This window comes from Mustela lutreola, chromosome 9 (genome assembly GCF_030435805.1).
Source record: "Mustela lutreola isolate mMusLut2 chromosome 9, mMusLut2.pri, whole genome shotgun sequence".
NCBI lineage: Eukaryota > Metazoa > Chordata > Mammalia > Carnivora > Mustelidae > Mustela > Mustela lutreola.
The window spans coordinates 120,186,877-120,206,314 of NC_081298.1; the positions used below are offsets into that span (position 1 = coordinate 120,186,877).

At 39.1% G+C, this 19,438-nt stretch overlaps 1 protein-coding gene and 1 non-coding gene across 3 annotated transcripts in view; one reads left to right on the plus strand and one right to left on the minus strand.

The window, feature by feature from the left end:
- The window catches only part of YIPF4 (Yip1 domain family member 4), a 41,145-nt gene extending 24,317 nt beyond the window's left edge, over positions 1–16,828 (minus strand). Inside the window, exons 1-3 of one of the 2 annotated variants that reach the window (XM_059188675.1) lie at positions 16,530–16,828; positions 2,343–2,496; positions 705–876 (exon numbers count right to left, since the gene is read on the minus strand). In XM_059188675.1, the coding sequence (XP_059044658.1) occupies positions 705–876; positions 2,343–2,496; positions 16,530–16,608 (405 nt within the window). In that variant the 5' untranslated portion in view covers positions 16,609–16,828. The remainder of the gene's footprint in view (positions 1–704; positions 877–2,342; positions 2,497–16,529) is intronic. The other variant, XM_059188674.1, reaches the window with a different exon arrangement.
- A 2,262-nt stretch (positions 16,829–19,090) lies between these two features.
- Positions 19,091–19,197, plus strand: LOC131808655 (U6 spliceosomal RNA). The gene has a single exon (XR_009344865.1). It is a non-coding gene; the product is annotated as a U6 spliceosomal RNA (small nuclear RNA).
- The last annotated feature ends 241 nt before the right edge of the window (positions 19,198–19,438 follow it).

Below are 19,438 nucleotides of genomic sequence, written 5' to 3' on the forward strand. Positions count from 1 at the left end.
TATTTACTATTATGTTTTGAAGTAAGCTCTAGGCCCAGTGTGGGGTGTGAACTCACAATCAAGAATCATGTGCTCCACTGACTGAGCCAGCCAGGAGCCCCTAAAATATTTATTTTGAGAATAAATAAAAGGTAAGAACATGTTGAGTATTGTGTTTCAGACTCTTCATCCCTTGGGAGAAATCATAAAGGGCAAGGAAAGCCCTTTTGGTCACTTTGGTCACTTTAGCTTAGCTTAGAGTAGTCTCATCTGTTTACCCAGTTGCAATGCAATTGTTAGTACTTTCTAGAAGAATGATGATGTAAAAGTTTGGAAAGCATTAAAGTACTCCTCACTTATTTAATTAAAAAGAGTTCTAGAGATGAACAAGTTGGAAATAATGTGTAAAAGTAAAGCATTTCTTGGAGTGCCTGGGTGGCTCAGTGGGTTAAGCCTCTGCCTTCAGCTCAGGCCATTATATCAGGGTCCTGGGATCGAGTCCCCCATAGGGCTCTCTGCTCAGCAGGGAATCTGCTTCCCCCTATCTCTGCCTGCCTCTCTGCCTACTTGTGATCTCTCTCTGTCAAATAAATAAATAAAAATCTTAAGAAAAAAAAAGTAAAGCATTTCTTAAACATAATGTAGCATTACAGTTAACATTTGGCTACTTTTAATTTTAAAGCTCTTAAAATATTTCAATTTTCTATAAAGTAACATATACTTACCCTAAATTGTCCATACAATGATATCATGGAAAAGAAAAGAACAACAGCCAGAGGACCCCAAAAGTCAGGATTGTCCCTCACCACTTGTCTGTTAAAACCAAGTGACGGCATTGGCATCAAAACACACCGGATTTTGTAGTAAATATCCTTTAGATCGATATCCAGTTCCTCCCTATAATATAAAATAAAAATTCTTAAAAAGCATGCATTTCTGAATACTGAGACAGCTGCCATAAAATTAAAGTTTAAACATGACAGTGTCGGGCGCTTGAGTGGTTCAGTGGGTTAAGCTGCTGCCTTCGGCTCAGGTCGTGATCTCAGGGTCCTGGGATCGAGTCCTGTGTCAGGCTCTCTGCTCAGCAGGGAGCCTGCTTCCTCCTCTCTCTCTCTGCCTGCCTCTCTGCCTACTTGTGATCTCTCTCTGTCAAATAAATAAATAAAATCTTAAAAAAAAATATGACAGTGTCATCTCCATTGGTCAACAAAGCATTGCATTTTAAGTACGGCATTTCACTGATTCCATGGCGTACATTTTCAACATTTTAACCTCTCTAAAATCAGGATGCTTGTCACAACTGTTGGTGTCATACCTTGTCAACCTGGAGTGAAGCCAACTTCTTCCAAGATCTGCCTTTCCATTTTACAGTCTCCTGGAGCCACTATTTTGGGGTAACTTTAAATAAAATCTTCTGCTTGAGCCCTTGACCATACTGATAATTCAGACTGCAATCCTATGAGAACTGGTGTGGGGTTTCCATTCTCAGGGGTTACTTTTCTTCTAAGAGCCCACCCACTGCCAAACTGAGACAAGCAAACATCCTTGCTGACTCTTTTTGTAGGGTGGGTTGTTTCTCATTTATCCCTACACTAATAAGATAGCCTTTTGATGTCTTAGCTTTATGCTGCCTTACATACTGTTTCCTGCTTATCGATGAACATAAAATAATTGCATCTTATAACTCACTGTTTTAAAAATTTGATGAAAAACAGTGTATTAATATTAAGAAACAGAAAATTTTAACACTTAATCTACCAACAATTACCACAGAGATTAACCTGATAATGCCTTGATTTTACAGAGCTATAGGTTCTTCCCAAGCTGTTAAATTCTTTCCTTTTTTTTTCTCAAATGATAATCACTTGAAAAATTTCAAGTACTATGAAGAAAGTGAAAGACTTCCTCTAGTCCTGCCAGTGCTACCTCTAAAATTTCTGCATGGGAGAGATTTTTTGGAGTGCAAATCTTTGTGGAGGTTTAATTTGCCTTAAACTTAATTTCCATAGCAAGCAGTCTGCTTTTTTACTTAGACTGGATGTTTACTTGAGATAGCTCTAAGCCCAAGTAAGCCCTAACAGTTTGGAATATCTGTGTGTGTGTGTGGGGGGGGGGTAGGTACGTGCACGTGAGTGAGACAAATATACAGAATTACAATTCTTTCCATTTTTGCCACTCAATAGGGTTAAAATATTCTCATTATTTTAATTTTTCTAAATACTAGTAAAATTGAAAAGCACCTAATAGTCTAACCAAAAAGGTTAAGATCAGCCATACTTGTATTTAAATAACACAAAAGAATATAATCATCCCACAGACTAGTTCCAAAAAACAAAGAAACACATATTACGATTTTTACATACAAGAGTGGCTTGTTATCTTCAGGATCATCATCTTCAACTTCCAAAAGCCAGCCATATCCTCTTTGTCTCAGAAATGTAGTAGCTGTAGATTCTTTAATAAAATCTCCACCAAGGTTTAATTTGACATCCGGAGATGCTATTGAACCACTGAGATCTTAGGAGGAGAGAGGACAAAACTATAAAAATCAAGGTAAAAATGTGTGACTCTTAACCTACATGAATATAATATTTAAGTAAAATAATTATCATTTGAAGATCTCTATGAATATCTGCTATGGCATATAATCCTATTTTACAGCTGATAAATAACTAAAAGCCATCTTTTATTTTACAACAAGAAAATGAAAGATGAGGGAAGTGAAGACGTTTAAAAGATTTCAGATAATTGGTGAGACCAGTAAAAGAATCTTAGACTTAAAACAGCCACTTTATATGGATGATATAAACAAAATATATTACATGGTATCATTTTGGATTCCCTTCATTATTATGCACACTATGTGCTTCAGAACAAATTGACTGTATAAATTCTAAAGGCATTATCCATATATATGTAAACTATTAGATAAAATTTGTTAAAGAAAAACTGCAAATGGCTTTCCCCTACATTTCATGTATTTATTTACACATTCTTTTCATTTAAATCACCAAATATCTATGCTAAGTGCTTTGTATATTAACGCTTGGTTCTGGACAACTTTGACTAGTAAGAGTTCCCAGCTATTTCAGCCCTTTTCTTTATATAATGACATCATTTATCTTTAGTTTGGGCAAAAATGAAGCTGTTTGGGGATTTTTGTTTTGCTTTTAGGGCAACTCTAAAAAGGAGTAAAGAGATTCAGTTATCCACATTACAAAATAAATTCCATTCATAGTCTCAACAGTGCCTTAGAGGTTACAGATAATTAAAGTAGTACAAATGCCACATTTTCTGGTTGAAAAACAAATGGCAATAGTAAAGGAACTGAGGTCATACAGAAATTAAGTAAAAAAAAAAAAAAAAAAGTAGGACCAGACAATACACACTATTAAACAACCATTGCTGCTGTTAACTAGAAGCCTCATGACTGGAGTGGTAGTTGAGACAATAATCTTGGCAAAGACAAACCAGAATAGTTTTAATACAGACTCTCCTTACCTGAAGATCATATACAATATAAAGAGCTTAATTTGCACATTACTCCAAATTCTAGGTTACTTTTTGAGAACTGCTATTAGAATTCTGGCTTACACTTCAATTAATGACTGGCTCAATTATGAGTCACATCTTAATCTGGTTGTGACAACTCCTGCAATTAATTGTAACAAAGTTTGTATTCTGGGGATAAGTCCTAGTTTTAGCTACTGATACAGCAAATCATTAATGTCCTCTGTCTCCAGTTTCCTACTCAAAATACTTCCAGGTTAGCAGTAGATGATTCTAAAAAGTTTTTTTTTTTTTTTTAATATTTTATTTATTTATTTGTCAGAGAGAGAGGGAGAGAGAGCGAGCACAGGCGGACAGAATGGCAGACAGAGGCAGAGGGAGAAGCAGGCTCCCTGCCAAGCAAGGAGCCCGATGTGGGACTCGATCCCAGGACGCTGGGATCATGACCTGAGCTGAAGGCAGCGGCTTAACCCACTGAGCCACCCAGGTGTCCCTCTAAAAAGTTTTTAAAAGGGAGTTGACTCAGCTTGAAATAAAATGCAAGTATTTTTGAATTCATGTCCTTCCCTATTTAGTCTAAAAATAGTTCCTGTAAATGCTATCATAGAATCTTGAGACTAAAATATTCTCTGAAATTATTTTCTGCTTGTTTCAATCTAAATTGAGAAATAAATAAAAGAGGTGAAATGTAACTAAAATTCCATTTCCAATAGGTACAAAGAGTGCTTTTCTCGATTTAACAAAGGGAAGATTTAGATCAGGAAGTCATTAGTATGGCAATAACATTAAAGGTTTTAGAATTATGAGGCAGGAAAGGACCTTAACAACTGTTTCCTGGCCTCCAGAAAGGACTGCACCTAACAGTCCTTAATCTAAACCAAAAAAAGGATATAGAAATTATAGTACTAAAAAATGCTGTGATGAAGAATTTTATGTTCAGCAGTTTGTCATAGCATGGATGCCAGAACCTCAAAAAGGCACCTTTAGCTTCATTTTGTAGGTTTTTTTTTTTTAATCCCATTTACTATAAAGTAGAAAAATATCATGGACATATGCAGGAATGCCAGTAATAGCAGTCTGACACATCCCTTAGTGTTCCCAAGATATAATTAGGTGTGGGTATAAAAAAGCAACAGAAAGTCAAAAAACTTGTAGTTAGCTTAACATGTTGACAAGAATGTCAGAAAACAAGAAGATTCCAAACTACTCCAGGAGCACAGGTTTCTTAAGTTAAACCAGAGTTAAGAACCTGCTAGCTTGGTTGTCAACTCCAGGATAGGTATTATAAAATATTAATTTTAAATTAATTCCTTCTTGCTATACTATTTATAATATTCTTGTCATTTGCTAAGTAAAACCAATGTGAAGATAATAAATATAAGTAGATTTGTTTTTTTAAAGAAAGATTTTATTTATTTATTTTAGAGCGAGTGAAAGTGAGAGATATAGAAGGAGAGGGAGGAGCAGACATGCTGCTGAGCAGAGAACCCAATGCAGGGCTCAATCCCAGGACCCTCGGATCATGACCTGAGCTGAAGGCAGACACTTAACTAACCGAGCCACCCAGGCGCCCCGATATAAGTGGATATAAAATAAATTAATCTTTGAAAAAAATCTACTGCAAAAGGAAATCTTAAAAATGTTTCCACTTGTTTGCCTGAGAATGAGGAAGAGTATCAGTGGATTTCAAGTTTTACTGAAAGCCACCTGGAAATACTGCAGGGTAAGATTTAATAGTAATTTTCCCCTCCCTTTAAACTCAAGTATATTACTAGATGAGGGATCTTTTCTGTGAATCTTCTGAGCCTGAGAACTTCACTTGGGAAGAGGAGAAGAACTCGGTCAGTACTATAGGATATCATACTCAGGATGAGATTTACTGATCTGCAACTAGACGAGCTCTATATTTCTGAGAAAGAAGAGTGTTTTGCAAAGAATAATTAACATTTTGTTGATACCTGTTAACATTATATATGTGGAGAAGCTTTTTCTTATTTAACAAGCAACAAGGGCAAAGATAAAAATTCTCATTTCATGTGAAAATGAAATCCATGTGTCCTTAAATCTAAAACAGAACTGAGTATTTGTGCAGCAAAATAAAACAAGCACATGTTTCACACTGAATGGATAAATTCTGTTGTTCCATTTTAGAGATAAAAACATTTTAATGCTTGCATAAGGCAATGAAAAGATATCAAGAAACCGATGGAAGTAAATAACAATCTTGTAATTGCTAGACTTACATTGGATTTTGAAGTTATTTCGTAAGAAAATTTTTTTTTAGATTTTATTTATTTAAGAGAGAGAGAGAGAGAGTGAGAGCATTAGCAGGGGGACAGAGCTGGAGTAGGCCGGGGGAGGGACAGAGGGAGAAGCAGATCCACAATCCTGGGATTATGAACTGAGCAGAAGGCAGATGCTTAACTGACTGAGGCACCAAGGAAGAATAATTTTTATTATTCACACAGTAAGAAACATTTTTAAAGCCTCATATGAGATTGTGTCTTAGGTTATATTTTTATTCATACCGTTTTGATTTATGGTTTTAGTACCTTTACTCTTCAATACTGTTAGTACATTTTTATATTGTATACAGTATTAATTAAAATCAATTAAATCAGGGTGCCCAGCTGGCTCAGTTGGACAGCACGTGACTTCTGATCTCAAGGTCATAAGTTCTAGCCCCAAGTTGTATGTAAAAAATGACTCAAAAAAAAAAAAAAAAAAAAAGAAGGAAAGAAACTTAAAAAAAGTCAATTAAATCTCCTGAACCTACCTTTGGAAAAATTAAATCTCATTTTGGCATAAACATATGTAACAGAAATTTCTTTTGTCTTATGAATTTTTTAACCAAACTTTTTATTTTGAAATAATTATAGATTCATAGGAAGTTCCAAAACTAGTACAGAAAAGTTATATCCTTCACCCAGCTTCCTTCAATGGTACCATGTTACATAACCACCAAATCCAGGACACTATCATTGATACAGTTTGCTTTTTTTCAGATTTTACCAGTTTTATATCCACTTATTTGTGTATGTATGTGTATATAGTTCTGTGTAGTTTTATCACTTTTATAAATTTATATAATGCCTTATGAATTTAAAATTTATGGAAATAGTTTAATTTTTTAAAACAGTAAACCTTGCTTAACTACCCCAAGAAAGGCTGCCTAAAAAGTCATTTTCTTACTTTCTTTCTCTTTCTTTCTTTATTTGACAGGCAGGGATCACAAGTAGTCAGAGAGGCAGAGAGAGAGAGAGAGAGGAGGAAGCAGTCTCCCTGCTGAGCAGAGAGCCCGATATGGGGCTTGATCCCAGGACCCTGGGATCATGACCTGAGCTGAAGGCAGAGGCTTTAACCCACTGAGCCACCCAAGCGCCCCCTAAAAAGTCATTTTCAACTTTCAAATGGGGAAGAAAAGCAATTCTTGCCCCATTATACACCACATATCATACTACATAAGCCAACTGTATAGATGATATTTGTGATAATATCTATATGGACACAGATATTTTTTTAAAGTAGGGCTCCATGCCCACTGCAGAGCCCAGCCCAGCGCTTAAATTTACTACCCTGAGATCAAGAGCTGAGCGGAGATCAAGAGTCGGACACTTAACTGAGCCACACAGGAACCCCACATGGATATAATCTATTAAAAATCAAGTAGGAAATTTTTATAAAAGAAAAATTAACAATTCTCTTGTCCACACTATTAACTTGTATTAGAGATAGTATCTATTTTGGGGAGGGGGAAATTCACACAAGGAATAGGCTAAATGTTTGGGTACCTTAACAGAAAATTATCACTCAAAAGAGCACTGATAGTAACTATTGGATTATTATGATACTGTAATTTCTATATAAGAGTGTCTTAGTCTGTTCAGACTGCTGTAACCAAAGATCACAGACAGGTTGCCTTATAACAACAGAAATTTATTTCTCATAGCTTTAGAGGCTCTAAAGTCTAAGATCTAAAGGCTTAGATGACTAAAGTCTTCTTTCAAGGCTAAAGTCTAAAGGCTTGGAAGTCTAAGATCTGCTGGGTCAGATAAGGGCCTTCTCCTGGTCTACAGATTTTTCCTTGTATCCTAACACAGGAGTAGTGGATAGGAAGCTCTGTAGAATCTTTTTTATAAGAACATTATTCCCGTTTATGAGGACTCCACCCTCTTAACCTAAATACCTCCCCAAAGTTCCCTACCTCCTAACACCATCACACTGGGCATTAGGATTTCAATATAATGAACTTCGAAGGGGACCCAAATATTCAGACCATCACAGGGCGCAAGAAGACTGAAGAAGGCTGAGCTCAAAAAGCAATATATTGAATCCAGTCCACTTCTACAGATTTATATAATCAACTATTAGCTTAATATTTCCTTTTAACTATGTCAGAAGCACCTAAAACTCAATATTCCAAAACTAAATTCTTAGCATCTAAGGTCTTCCCCCAGTTTCTTCTTTCAGTGAACGGTACCATTATTCACTCAGATTATAAACTGGAAGCTTGATAATCTTTGACAACTTCCTTCACTCACATGCTCCCTGCTCCATCCAATCCACCACTAAATTGTCACTTTCACCTCTAAATATTTTTTAACCTGTCCACTTTTCTCCATTTCTACCCCAAGCACAAGCTAGACCAAACTGTATCTTCTGCCTGCCTGACTATAATAGTCTACTAAGCGCCTTCTCCCTAATCATTCTTGTCTCCTTACAATCCATTCTCTAAATTGTAGCCAGAAGACTCTTTCTAAAATGCTATTCTTCCACTCTCCTGTTTCAAATCCTTCAGTGGCCTTCCGCAGCTTTTTCAGCTCAGGTCCAACAATCCCTATGCACCCTACCTACTTCTCCAGAAAAATTTTCTGCACTATGCTCTAACCACACTAGGCCTCTCAAGTTCATTAAACGAACCAGGATCCCTTTTACCTCCTATGAATACCAGGCTGTTTTTATCCAACTTCGGATAATTAAATGCCATCCATTTTTCAGTTCTCCTATGTACTTGCTTAAGGAAATTTTCCTTGATCTCCCAGACTAGATTAGATTCCTTTCATTATACCCCGGGCTTTTCCTTCAGAGCATTTATCACTGTTTATAATAACGTATTTGTGTGATTATTTGGTTAATGTTTGTAAGTTCTATGATGGCAAGAACTAAGTGTTTTGTTGTAGTTTTGTTTTGAACATATCTCCCCACCACTTATAATAGTGCCTGGCCCATAGCAGGCAACAAACGTGTACTGGTTGAAATTAATGAATGAACAGAAGGGCAAATAGCCTCCTATAGCTTAAATCAGTAACATCAAAGCCCTTAAAAAAGCAAATATACAAAATTAGATTGGTATTTTGGAAACATAATCTTAGCCGCAATATGGAAGATTGATCTAAGAGGGGAGAGATCTGAACAGGGAGAACAGTCAGGCAGCTACAGCAGAGATGAGAAATGGTAAAGGCTCAAGGCAGGGAGAAGGAAGAATAGATTCATTATATAGTTATTCTGGAGGTAGTATGAAATAATCTGATGACCAAGTAAATAAGAGAAAGTGGACACAGACTACAGACAAGTTTCTGGCCCTTGGCAAGAGGAACTATATCACAAACATTAAGTCATTTTTATTTTAGTATCTTTCTTTTTTCAATATCGATCAATTACTCTAATAATTAATACTTCTGAATTACTTAGCTTATTTCTTTGATGACTTGAGAGTGATATAAAGAAGTGAGATACTGTAAGGACTTTAAAATCTAACTGATAGTACTGTATATCCAAACAATGGCACATTTTTCATCCAGAAAAAGGAAAAGTTACAATTCAGGCTGCAACATGGATGAAACTTGAAGACATTATGCTGAGTAAAAGACACCTGATACAGGGGCACCTGGGTGGCTTAGTGGGTTAAAGCCTCTGCCTTCAGCTTGCCTCATGATTCCAGGGTCCTGGGACTGAGCCCCTTGTCAGGCTCTCTGCTCGGTGGGGAGCCTGCTCTCTCCTCTCTCTCTCTCTCTGCCTGTGAGCCTGCTCTCTCCTCTTTCTCTCTCTGCCTGTCTCTCCACCTACGTGAAATCTCTGTCAAATAAATAAATAAAATCTTTAAAAAAAAATAGTTTTAAAAAAAAAAAAGACACCTGCTACAGAAAGTCAAATATTACCCCACTTACATGAAATGTCTGGAACAGGCAAACCTACAGAGATAGAAAGTAAATCAGTGGTTGCCAGTGTCTAGGTGGCAACAAAGAAGGACTAAAAACAAGTATAGGGTTGCTTTTTTTGGAGTGATGAAATGTTCTAGGCTTAGAAGTGGTGGTAGTTGTATAACTTTGTGAATAAACTGAAAACCACTGAATTGTATCCTTTCAGAGGGTGACAGGGTATGTAAATTATACCTCAATTTAAAACACACTCTTCTGTAGGTAAACGACAATGCAAATTGCCCAGTGATCACAGGTACCAAAGGAGTAAATAGGCCTAAGCTACCAGAGAAGTGGGCAGGAAGGCTATATGGAGGTAGAACCTGAATTTGGGGATGAGGGATAGCCGATAAACAGTAAAGTAAAGAGAAGAGAATTCACTCCAAGGAAAAAAAAATGGCAGGAACAAAGGCACTGAAGCTGAAGGCTTCTGATAAAGAAGTTCATCTCCAAAAGCTGTACAAGATAGGGTGGGGACAAATCATTAAGAGCATAAATAATCAAGCAAAAGGCAAATGAACTTGTCTTTATAGCTTAAGTGTTTCTTTATACACATTCTGTGTATAAATCTGGAATCTGGATTCTATGACATGCCCTTCACAAAAGGTTTTTGATGTTCACTAAATTTGGAAAATCCTGCATACCACAATCCCCACTTGGCGTTTTAGAACTAATACTCATATTAAAGGCTCTGGGAATTCTGCATTAAGGAATTTAGCTTAACACATTACTTGTCATATGTCAAATTTATGTTCTCATGGACCTTTTCCTGCTGAGAAACACTGTTGAAGATTTTTCTGCAGATTAAAGGTAGCAAGTGAAGTGCCAACAGAGTGGTAGGGATTGTTGGATGCTGAGGAAACAGGAAACAAAACAAAACAAAACAAAACAACAGGAAAAAACAGCCTAGCTGTGAAAATAAGGAAAAAGGGAAGTGGATTTAATTTACAATTCTGTCAATGAGGAGGGTACCTGTGAGTAATGGTAGAGATGGAAAAAAACAGGAGACATAGAAAATGCTAGAGGGAAAAAGAGTGAAGATAAAGAAAGGTTCCATAAAAGACAGGAAGATAAAAAGCACTAGCAGAGGCTTATCCTAGGAAAGGAGAGAAGAAACCTTTCCTTTAAGATTTGCAGGAAAGATAAATGTTTCAAAATAGATACAAAGATAGTTAGAGGTAGAAAAATATGAAGACAGGAAAATGGCTATCAGGTGGCTTAGATCATCTTTCTTGCTTAGTTGTCTCTATTCATTACCTTTCCAACTACTTGTTGAATTTCTCTTGAATTAGTATTGGCTTCACTTCTAGGAGCACAACACCTTTATCTTAATCAAAAAGTATCATGTGGTCATTCATTCATCACAGAGTTCCTGTGAGGCCCCTTGAGCTCCGTGCTAGGCAATGCAAATAAGCAAAGCACAGCTTCTAACTGTGAGGAGCTCACGGTCTGAATCAGCATTGCTTTAGGTCTGTGAAGATGAGAAAGTATAAGACCAAGGGACAGCCTCCAACAGGTACTGTGCTTGCACAGTTCTTAACTGAATGTTCTTCCCTCTGTTCAACTGGAAAAAAACCTTCAAAATATACCTTATCTCATAAGTCATCCCTGAAGACTTCCTTCATCCTTCCTGCAGAAACCACTTTCTCCTTTGAACCATACTTTTTAAACCATTTACTACGTACAACGAAACTCTTATTAGACCATTTCTTGCCGTCAGGGACTTTTTCATAAGCAGACCCCTGCACATGGAGGTACTTAGTTCATCCTATATATAAAACATTATCTATCCTTCAAAGTTTGGCAAAATATCTCCATTAAACTGTCCCAGATCTTACAGCTAGAAAAAAATTTCCTTCCTCCCTTTCTAACCATTCATAACATTCTAAATCACTGCTTTTCAAGCTTTAATATGTGTATGAGCCACAGCGGGATCTTGTTAAAATGCAAATTTTGACTGAGGCAGATTCTTTATTACTAAGTGCCCAGGACATAAACCAGCTAAAGACTTACTTACTTATCTGATACAAAATCAAGTCAAAGGATCCTTGAAGACTTCTATACTACACTTTACATATATATATCATTATGTTCTTGCATTTACAGACATGCATTTCATTGCTGCTTTTGGATAGTTTTTCACTACCAACTTGAGTACTCAGGGTGGATTTCACTATTTATTTATTTACTCATTTGCTGACTTATTCATACATAGCTCATGTCCTTTTAACTTGTACTTAAGGAACTTGCTTTTATACACATCTTAAATACCTCAAAATATTATGTGTGCTTTTCATTTTTCAAAAGTTTTTTTCATTTTTGGGGGCACCTAGGTGGCTCAGTTGGTTGAGCGTCTGCCTTCAACTCAGGTCATGATCTCAGGGTACTGGGATCAAGCCCCGCACTGGGCTCCCTGCTCAGCAGGAAGCCTGCTTCTCCCCCTCTCTCTGCCACTCCCTTTGCTTGTGCTCTGAAAAATAAAGAAAATCTTTTTTTTTTTTTAAGATTTTATTTATGTATTTAACAGACAGAGATCACAGGTAGGCAGAGAGGAAGGCAGAGAGAGAGTGGAGAAGCAGGCTCCCTGCCGAGCAGAGAGCCCAATGCGGGACTCGATCCCAAGAACCTGGGATCATGACTTGAGCCGAAGGCAGAGGCTCTTAACCCACTGAGCCACCCAGGCGCCCTCCTAAAGAAAATCTTTAAAAAAATATTTTTCAGGGTCACCTGGGTGGCTCAGTGGGTTAAGCCTCTGTATTCGGCTCAAGTCATGATCTCAGGGTCCTGGGATAGAGCCCCGCATCAGACTCTCTGCTCAGCAGGAAGCCTGCTTCACATCTACTTCTGCCTGCCTCACTGCCTGCCTACTTGTGATCTCTCTCTGTCAAATAAATAAATAAAATCTTAAAAAAATATTTTTCATTTTAAAAATTTTAAAAGATTTATTTATTTTAGAGAGAGAGAGAGCAAGCGAGCCCATGAAAACATGTGCAAGTAGGGGGAAGGGCAGAGGGAGAAATAATCTCAAGCAGATGCCACACTTAAGCACTGAGCCCAACGATCCCAGGACCCTGAGATCATGATCTGAGCTGAAGTCCAGTCAGACACAACCAACTGAGCCACCCAGGCATCCCGCTTAGAAAAAAATTTTTAATAAGTAATCTCTACACCCAATATGGAACTCAAACTCATGACCCCAAGATAAAGAGTTGTATGCTCTATGAACTAAGCTAGCCAGGTGCCCCTGCTTTTCATTTCACAAGTGATAAAACAGAAGCTTATAGAAGCTATGTAACCTGCCTGATATCACATAGCTACTCTAAGACTCAGGACTTTAACTGAAGTCTGCTGGCTCTACATCCAGTAATTTTTTAGTTATACCATCCAAAATGTGCTGCTTTATAGTCCCAAGTATCAATGTCATATGAGATAAAAGCCGAAATCATTTATTCCTTCAACAATTACTTTGTGATGTTTACATTCTGGATTCTGTGGTAAGTGCTGGGGTATAGAAAAGATCAGGGAATTCTCTGTTTCTAACGGACAGTTAAGCAAGGTTTCATCAAGGAAGAAGCATTCCAGTTCTGTCTTAAGTCTTAACTCCAGGGAAGGAGGAGAAAGGCTTTCTAAGCATGAGGATCAGGATATGCATAGGTCTGGAGAGAAGACACCAAGGGACATTTTATAACAAAGGATTTGTATGCACAAATACTACAGACAGGTATCATTGAGAGAGACCTGGACAGAATTTAGAAGGAAAATATACACTGAAAATACTCATGGTTAGAGTAAAGAAGAAAGAATTTACATGACATGCTTAGGAACCAGAGAAAAGAGAGTTGTAGAGTCAAATTTTCATGTTCGAAAACAATAAAAAATAAGTGTGGAGCCAGTTAATAGTGAAAACTGAGCAGCAGTATCATTGCTACCATGTACCAAGCTCTTCAATCTTCCAGATATAGTACTAAGTACTGTGCATCTGCAAACTATTTCAGCACTTGTGTATTAATTCCCAGTCTGTATATGAGAAAACTGAAGCTGAGAGGCTAAGTAACTTGGGCAACATCACATGTATAGTAACTGCCAAAGCCAGGAAGTAAACCCAGGACTCTTTTACAAAAATATAAGAATCACCACAATTTCATGGAAATAATTCTGATTAGCTCTGAATTCAGATCCTTCACATGGAGGTTACTGAACTTCTCTAAGCCTCATTTTCATCATAAAATACAAGAAAAATGAAGCTCAGAAGAATTCTTATAAAGACCAAAGAAGGGGCGCCTGGGTGGCTCAGTGGGTTAAAGCCTCTGCCTTCAGCTCAGGTCATGATCCCAGGGTCCTGGGATTGAGCCCCGAAATCGGGCTCTCTGCTCAGCGGGGAGCCTGCTTCCTCCTCTCTCTGCCTGCCTCTCTGCCTACTTGTGATCTCTGTCTGTCAAATAAATAAATAAAATCTTTAAAAAAAAAAAAAAAGACCAAAGAAGTCATTTGCTTAAAATACTTTGTAAACTTAGGTGCAGCTGGGGGGCTTAATGAGTTAAGCGTCTGCCTTCAGCTCAAGTCATGATCCCAGAATCCTTGGATCGAGCCCTGCGTTAGACTCCCTGTTCAGTAGGGAAACTGCTTCTCTCTCTCTGTCTTCCACTCCCCCTGTTTATGCTCTCTATCAAATAAATAAATAAAATCTTTAAAAAATCCTCTGAATTTAAAATGCACAATGTCATCCACTTGAGGGTATTTTTATACATATATCTATTTTGTCTATACATCTTTGGATATACAGGGAGTCTGTATCCTTAGAAGCTAAATGGACAAGTTCGAATAAACCTTACATCCGTTGGTTAGGTTAAGATTACTTATTCCAGGCTTCTTGGTTTAGTATAGAGTCAATGGGTTAGCTTGTTGTATCACTGTTAGTTTTCTTAGGTGTGTTTGAGAAAAGTTATTTCAGTGGGTTAGGGTGGATAAGGCACATATACACACAGATACATGAGTCTGAACAATGGTAAGACAATTTTTTTTAAAGTCTAGTAAATTAAAGTTGATATACCTCCCAAATCACTATGCTACCAAATTTAGATCAAACAAACTGAAATACTTTGGGTTGCTATATTTCACCAAATATTCATATTAAGTTTAAAATAAATGTGTCAAGGGAGCCTGGGTGGCTCAGTGGGCTAAGCACATGCCTTTGGCCCAGGTAATGATGCCAGCATCCTGGGATCCAGCCCCCAATGGGCTCCCTGCTCAGTGGGAAGTCTGCTTCTCCTTCTTCTCCTGTACCTGCTCTCTCTCTCTCAAATAAATAAAATCTTTTTTAAAATTTTAGGAAAAAAAGTAAAATAGCAGTATCAGCTATGTTCTCTATGATAAATAAAAATTATATTTTCCATTTTAAATTATAACCAAAATTATAATACCATTTTTAAAAAAAATAGAACTTTATCTTTTTAAAGATTTTATTTATTTATTTGACAGAGAGAGATCACAAGTGGGCAGAGAGGCAGGCAGAGAGAGAGGAGGAAGCAGGCTCCCTGCTGAGCAGAGAGCCTGATGTGGGCTCAATCCCAGGACCCTTGGGATCATGACCTGAGCTGAAGGCAGACGCTTTAACCCACTGAGCCACCCAAGCGCCACCCCCCCCCCGCCCGTCTTTTTTTTTTAACTTTAAATTTTAGGTAGTTAACATATGCGACATTGGTTCTTTTCAAACAACACCACTCACAAATCAAGAGGAAAACAAAACAAAGAAAAGGAAAACAAGCTACACTAACTGATGCACTCTGAAACCATATTTCTTTCTTTCTTTCTTTCTTTTTTTTTAAAAGAATTTATTTATTTGTCAGTGAGAGAGAAAGAGAGAGAGAACATAAGCAGGGGGAGCAGCAGGCAGAGGCAGAAGCAGGCTCCCTTCCCAGCAAGGAGCCCCATGTGGGACTTGATCTCAGGGCTCTGAGATCCTGGCCTGAGCCAAAGGAAGATGCTTAACCGACTGCACCACGAAGACGCCCCTGAAACCAGATTTCTTGGCAAACTCTAGGTTCTTCCTCTCTAGACTGAAATTTCTACAGCTTTATGCGTAATCTTTTTTATTATCAGGGAGTAAGTCCGGTTACATAGTCTAACAAAAGTAGAATTTGAAACTGACTAGCAGAGAAAAATATGGGTTCCAGAGAGTCTGGTGAGGAACAGAGAAGAGAAAAACAAACTTTCCTGTGATGGAGAAAAAGAAAAATCTAGCAGAACTGCTTCCTCGCAACAGGACAAGGAATTAAGTAAAAGCCTTTGGGAACAACCCAACTGTATTACAAGAAGTTTCAAACATACGTGGGCCCACTTCTCTGAATATTGAGGTCAAACACTATAAAACAGGAGGAAAACTGGGACGTCCGCAAGATACCAGAGTCCCTAAAAAACAAAACAAAACAAAACAAAAACCCCCACGAACTCCCAGAGGGAAGTTTGTATTCGCAGTACCGAATCTAAGCCCAGCATGAAGTTATCCAGAAATAAGAGAGGACCACCGCTCCCCTACACTGCTTTCATTCTGACACCTACCCTGGCCAATCTAACCACCCCTTTTCTGAATAACAGCAAGTCACTGCAGAAATAAAACCCTACTGTGGCGTGGGCTCACTTGAGACGCGGGGCGAGGAATTTGGGACGTCCCCCGCCCGCCACTCAGGCCCTTCCCGAAGGCCGGGCAGGCGCAGAGGGCTCCGGTCCCCAGTCGGCTTCCTGCCCGTCCCCACCCGGCCGCAACCACCTCAGCACCGGAGAGAGCCCGCCGCGTGGGACCCCGCGTCTACTGGGGGGACGGGCCTTCTTGGGGTGCAGCCTCACCTTCCGCGTCTGCCGAAGAGACAAAGGTGAAGTCCCCGTTCGTGGGGGAATACGCCGGGGGCGGGCCCGGCGGCTGCATCTCGCGGCCCCTCTGCGGCTGGGCCCAGGCCCCAAGGCGGCCCAGGCACCCGCCCGCACGCACACCCTACGCTGAGGCCCGCGATCCGGGATGAGCAGGCTGGCAGCGAGGCCGGAGACAAGCTGCCCCCGAGGCTGCCCCAACGAAGTCCTTTAGGTGGCGACCGCCCAAGCACCACGACGCCGGCGCCCTGACAGCATCACAACAGTGACAGAGGCCCTTGGATTGGCTCTTTGTAATGTGCTCTCCCATTGGCTCCCGGGAGAAAGGTTCTGATTGGGTCTCTCCGTTGTTGATTCCGGAAGTTGACCCGAGGATGGGAAGTTCGCCTCTAATTCGTGGAACCTCGATGCTTCACCTACATTTTTGGCTGCTATTGTTTACTTTATGTCTCTTCGCTTGTAGCTTATCTATACTTGTTTATAACGTTTTTGTTAAGTGGATAGGTTACAGAATTTTAGAACTCGGAACGTTCCTAGAGGTCAACTCCGGTCTAGGATACCAAGATTGCTTTGCTTTCCCATTACAGTGATTACTTGTCATGGGATTTTGAATAAATCATATAGCGCCTCCGAGAGTCAGGTGTGAAAGGAAGGGGGCTGGATTGGGTAATAATAAAGAAGCAGAGAAGTTGTAAATTGCCACCCATAATGTAGCTGTACTCTAGCTACATTATGAGGGAGACCACTGAGGCCCAAATAAGAAAGGAATAGAATTAGGATGGTACTCAAATCTTCTGACTTCTAGTCAGACTTCTAGCGCCTCCGAGAGTCAGGTGTGAAAGGAAGGGGGCTGGATTGGGTAATAATAAAGAAGCAGAGAGGTTGTAAATTGCCACCCATAATGTAGCTGTACTCTAGCTACATTATGAGGGAGACCACTGAGGCCCAAATAAGAAAGGAATAGAATTAGGATGGTACTCAAATCTTCTGACTTCTAGTCCAGTGCTATTTTCACTACAAGGCCCTGTCTGTTGATAAACTTAACCAAATTTACGGACCCGGGCGCCTGGGTGGCTCAGTGGGTTAAGCCGCTGCCTTCGGCTCAGGTCATGATCTCAGGGTGCTGGGATCGAGTCCCACGTCGGGCTCTCTGCTCAGCAGGGAGCCTGCTTCCTCCTCTCTCTCTGCCTGCCTCTCTGCCTGCTTGTGATCTCTCTCTGTCAAATAAATAAATAAAATCTTTTAAAAAAAAAATTTACGGACCCATCTACGTTTTTAAACGCTTAAATAAATATACTTAAATTTAATATACAAGTTACATAACTGTGGCTTCCAATCTGGAGAGAGAGGGTTTGGGGTAAAACATGAGACAGACTTGCAGAGATGCGTGATGCATCAGCAGTAGAGCAATAGATTAGAAGGGAATATTGAAAGTGTTTGCATAGAAGATAACAATTAAGTTGGTACCTAAAGGAGGGTGAAAACTTCTGGAGAAGAAGGCGGGGGGAGGGGTGAGGTGGGGCTTGCTGTCAGCTTGGGTCCTAATATTCCAGAGATCATTTAATGTACTTGGGAAACCAGAAGTCATTTAGATTTTTTTGGAGTTTAAGTCTGATGGGAGAAATGGCTACAGATGAGATTGCATAAATAGGTAAAGAAGAGATCATAAGGGACGCCTGGGTGGCTGTGTTGGTTAAGCATCTGCTTTTGGCTCAGGTCATGATCCCAAGGTCCTGGGATTGAGTCCTGCACTGAGGGTCCAGTTCAGTGGGGAAACTACTTTTCCTTCTGCCTGCAACCTTTGTGTGCGCTCACTTACTCTCTTTCAAATAAATAAATAAATAAAATCTTTTTTTTTTAAAGATCATTAATAATCTTGCATGCTATTCAAAGATTGGCTTTTCCCCCCTTCTTTTCTGGAAGTGTTAGAGGAACCATTAAAGGAATTACAGCAAAGGAATGACATATCAGATATCGAGAGCACATACTTGTATGAGACATTTGCAAGAAATAGAAGTCTTGGGCTTTGGTTGCAGCATTGGAGATGGCAAAGAGGAAACATATATGAGATATACTAAGTTTAAGAATCCCCAGAACTTCATGATCAATAGGAAGAGTTTGGATTAAAGAAAAGGAAAGAGCCTAGTGTGATTTCATGTTTCTTGCTTAGGTGGTTGGATGTGTTTGTTATTTGTCAAGTGATGAAACAGAAGAAGAGGAAGAAGAGGACCTCGTGTGGGGAGAGGGGAAAGTTTTGAACACCATGCATTTAAGAATACGCAGGCTGAGCTGACTGGTTACTCTTCGGTAATAAAGACTCAGTGCACAGAGTTCTGAACTGAAGGTAGTGTCATAATCATCAGTGTATGGTTGGTAATTGCATCTATGAATATAGATGAGATGTCCCAGGAAGAGTGTGGTAAGTGGGAGAAGAGTACCAAGAATGATACTCTTTGGAACACCACCATTTACAGGCAATCTAGGAACAGTTAGCCTGCAAAGGAGGTGAGATGAGTTGCAATTTAAAATAGGATGGCCAGGTGCTCGCTTCGGCAGCACATATACTAAAATTGGAACGATACAGAGAAGAGTATCATGGCCCATGCACAAGAATGACATGCAAATTCATGAAGCATTCCATATTTTTAAAAATATAAAATAAAATAGGATTGTCAGGATATTGGGAAAGTGACAGTTGAGCAAACATTTGAAGGATGTGATCATTTGTACTGGATACACTCAGTTAACTTGGAACTATGATTTGTAGAATTCATATTTGTATATGCCTTCAGGTTAGAGTTTCTCAAAAGAATAGTTTGTACAAGATTTGTAAGGTAGAAGTGAAGGAGTAGCCATTGCACTGTAAGCCTCTTCTTAGATGTGGTGAT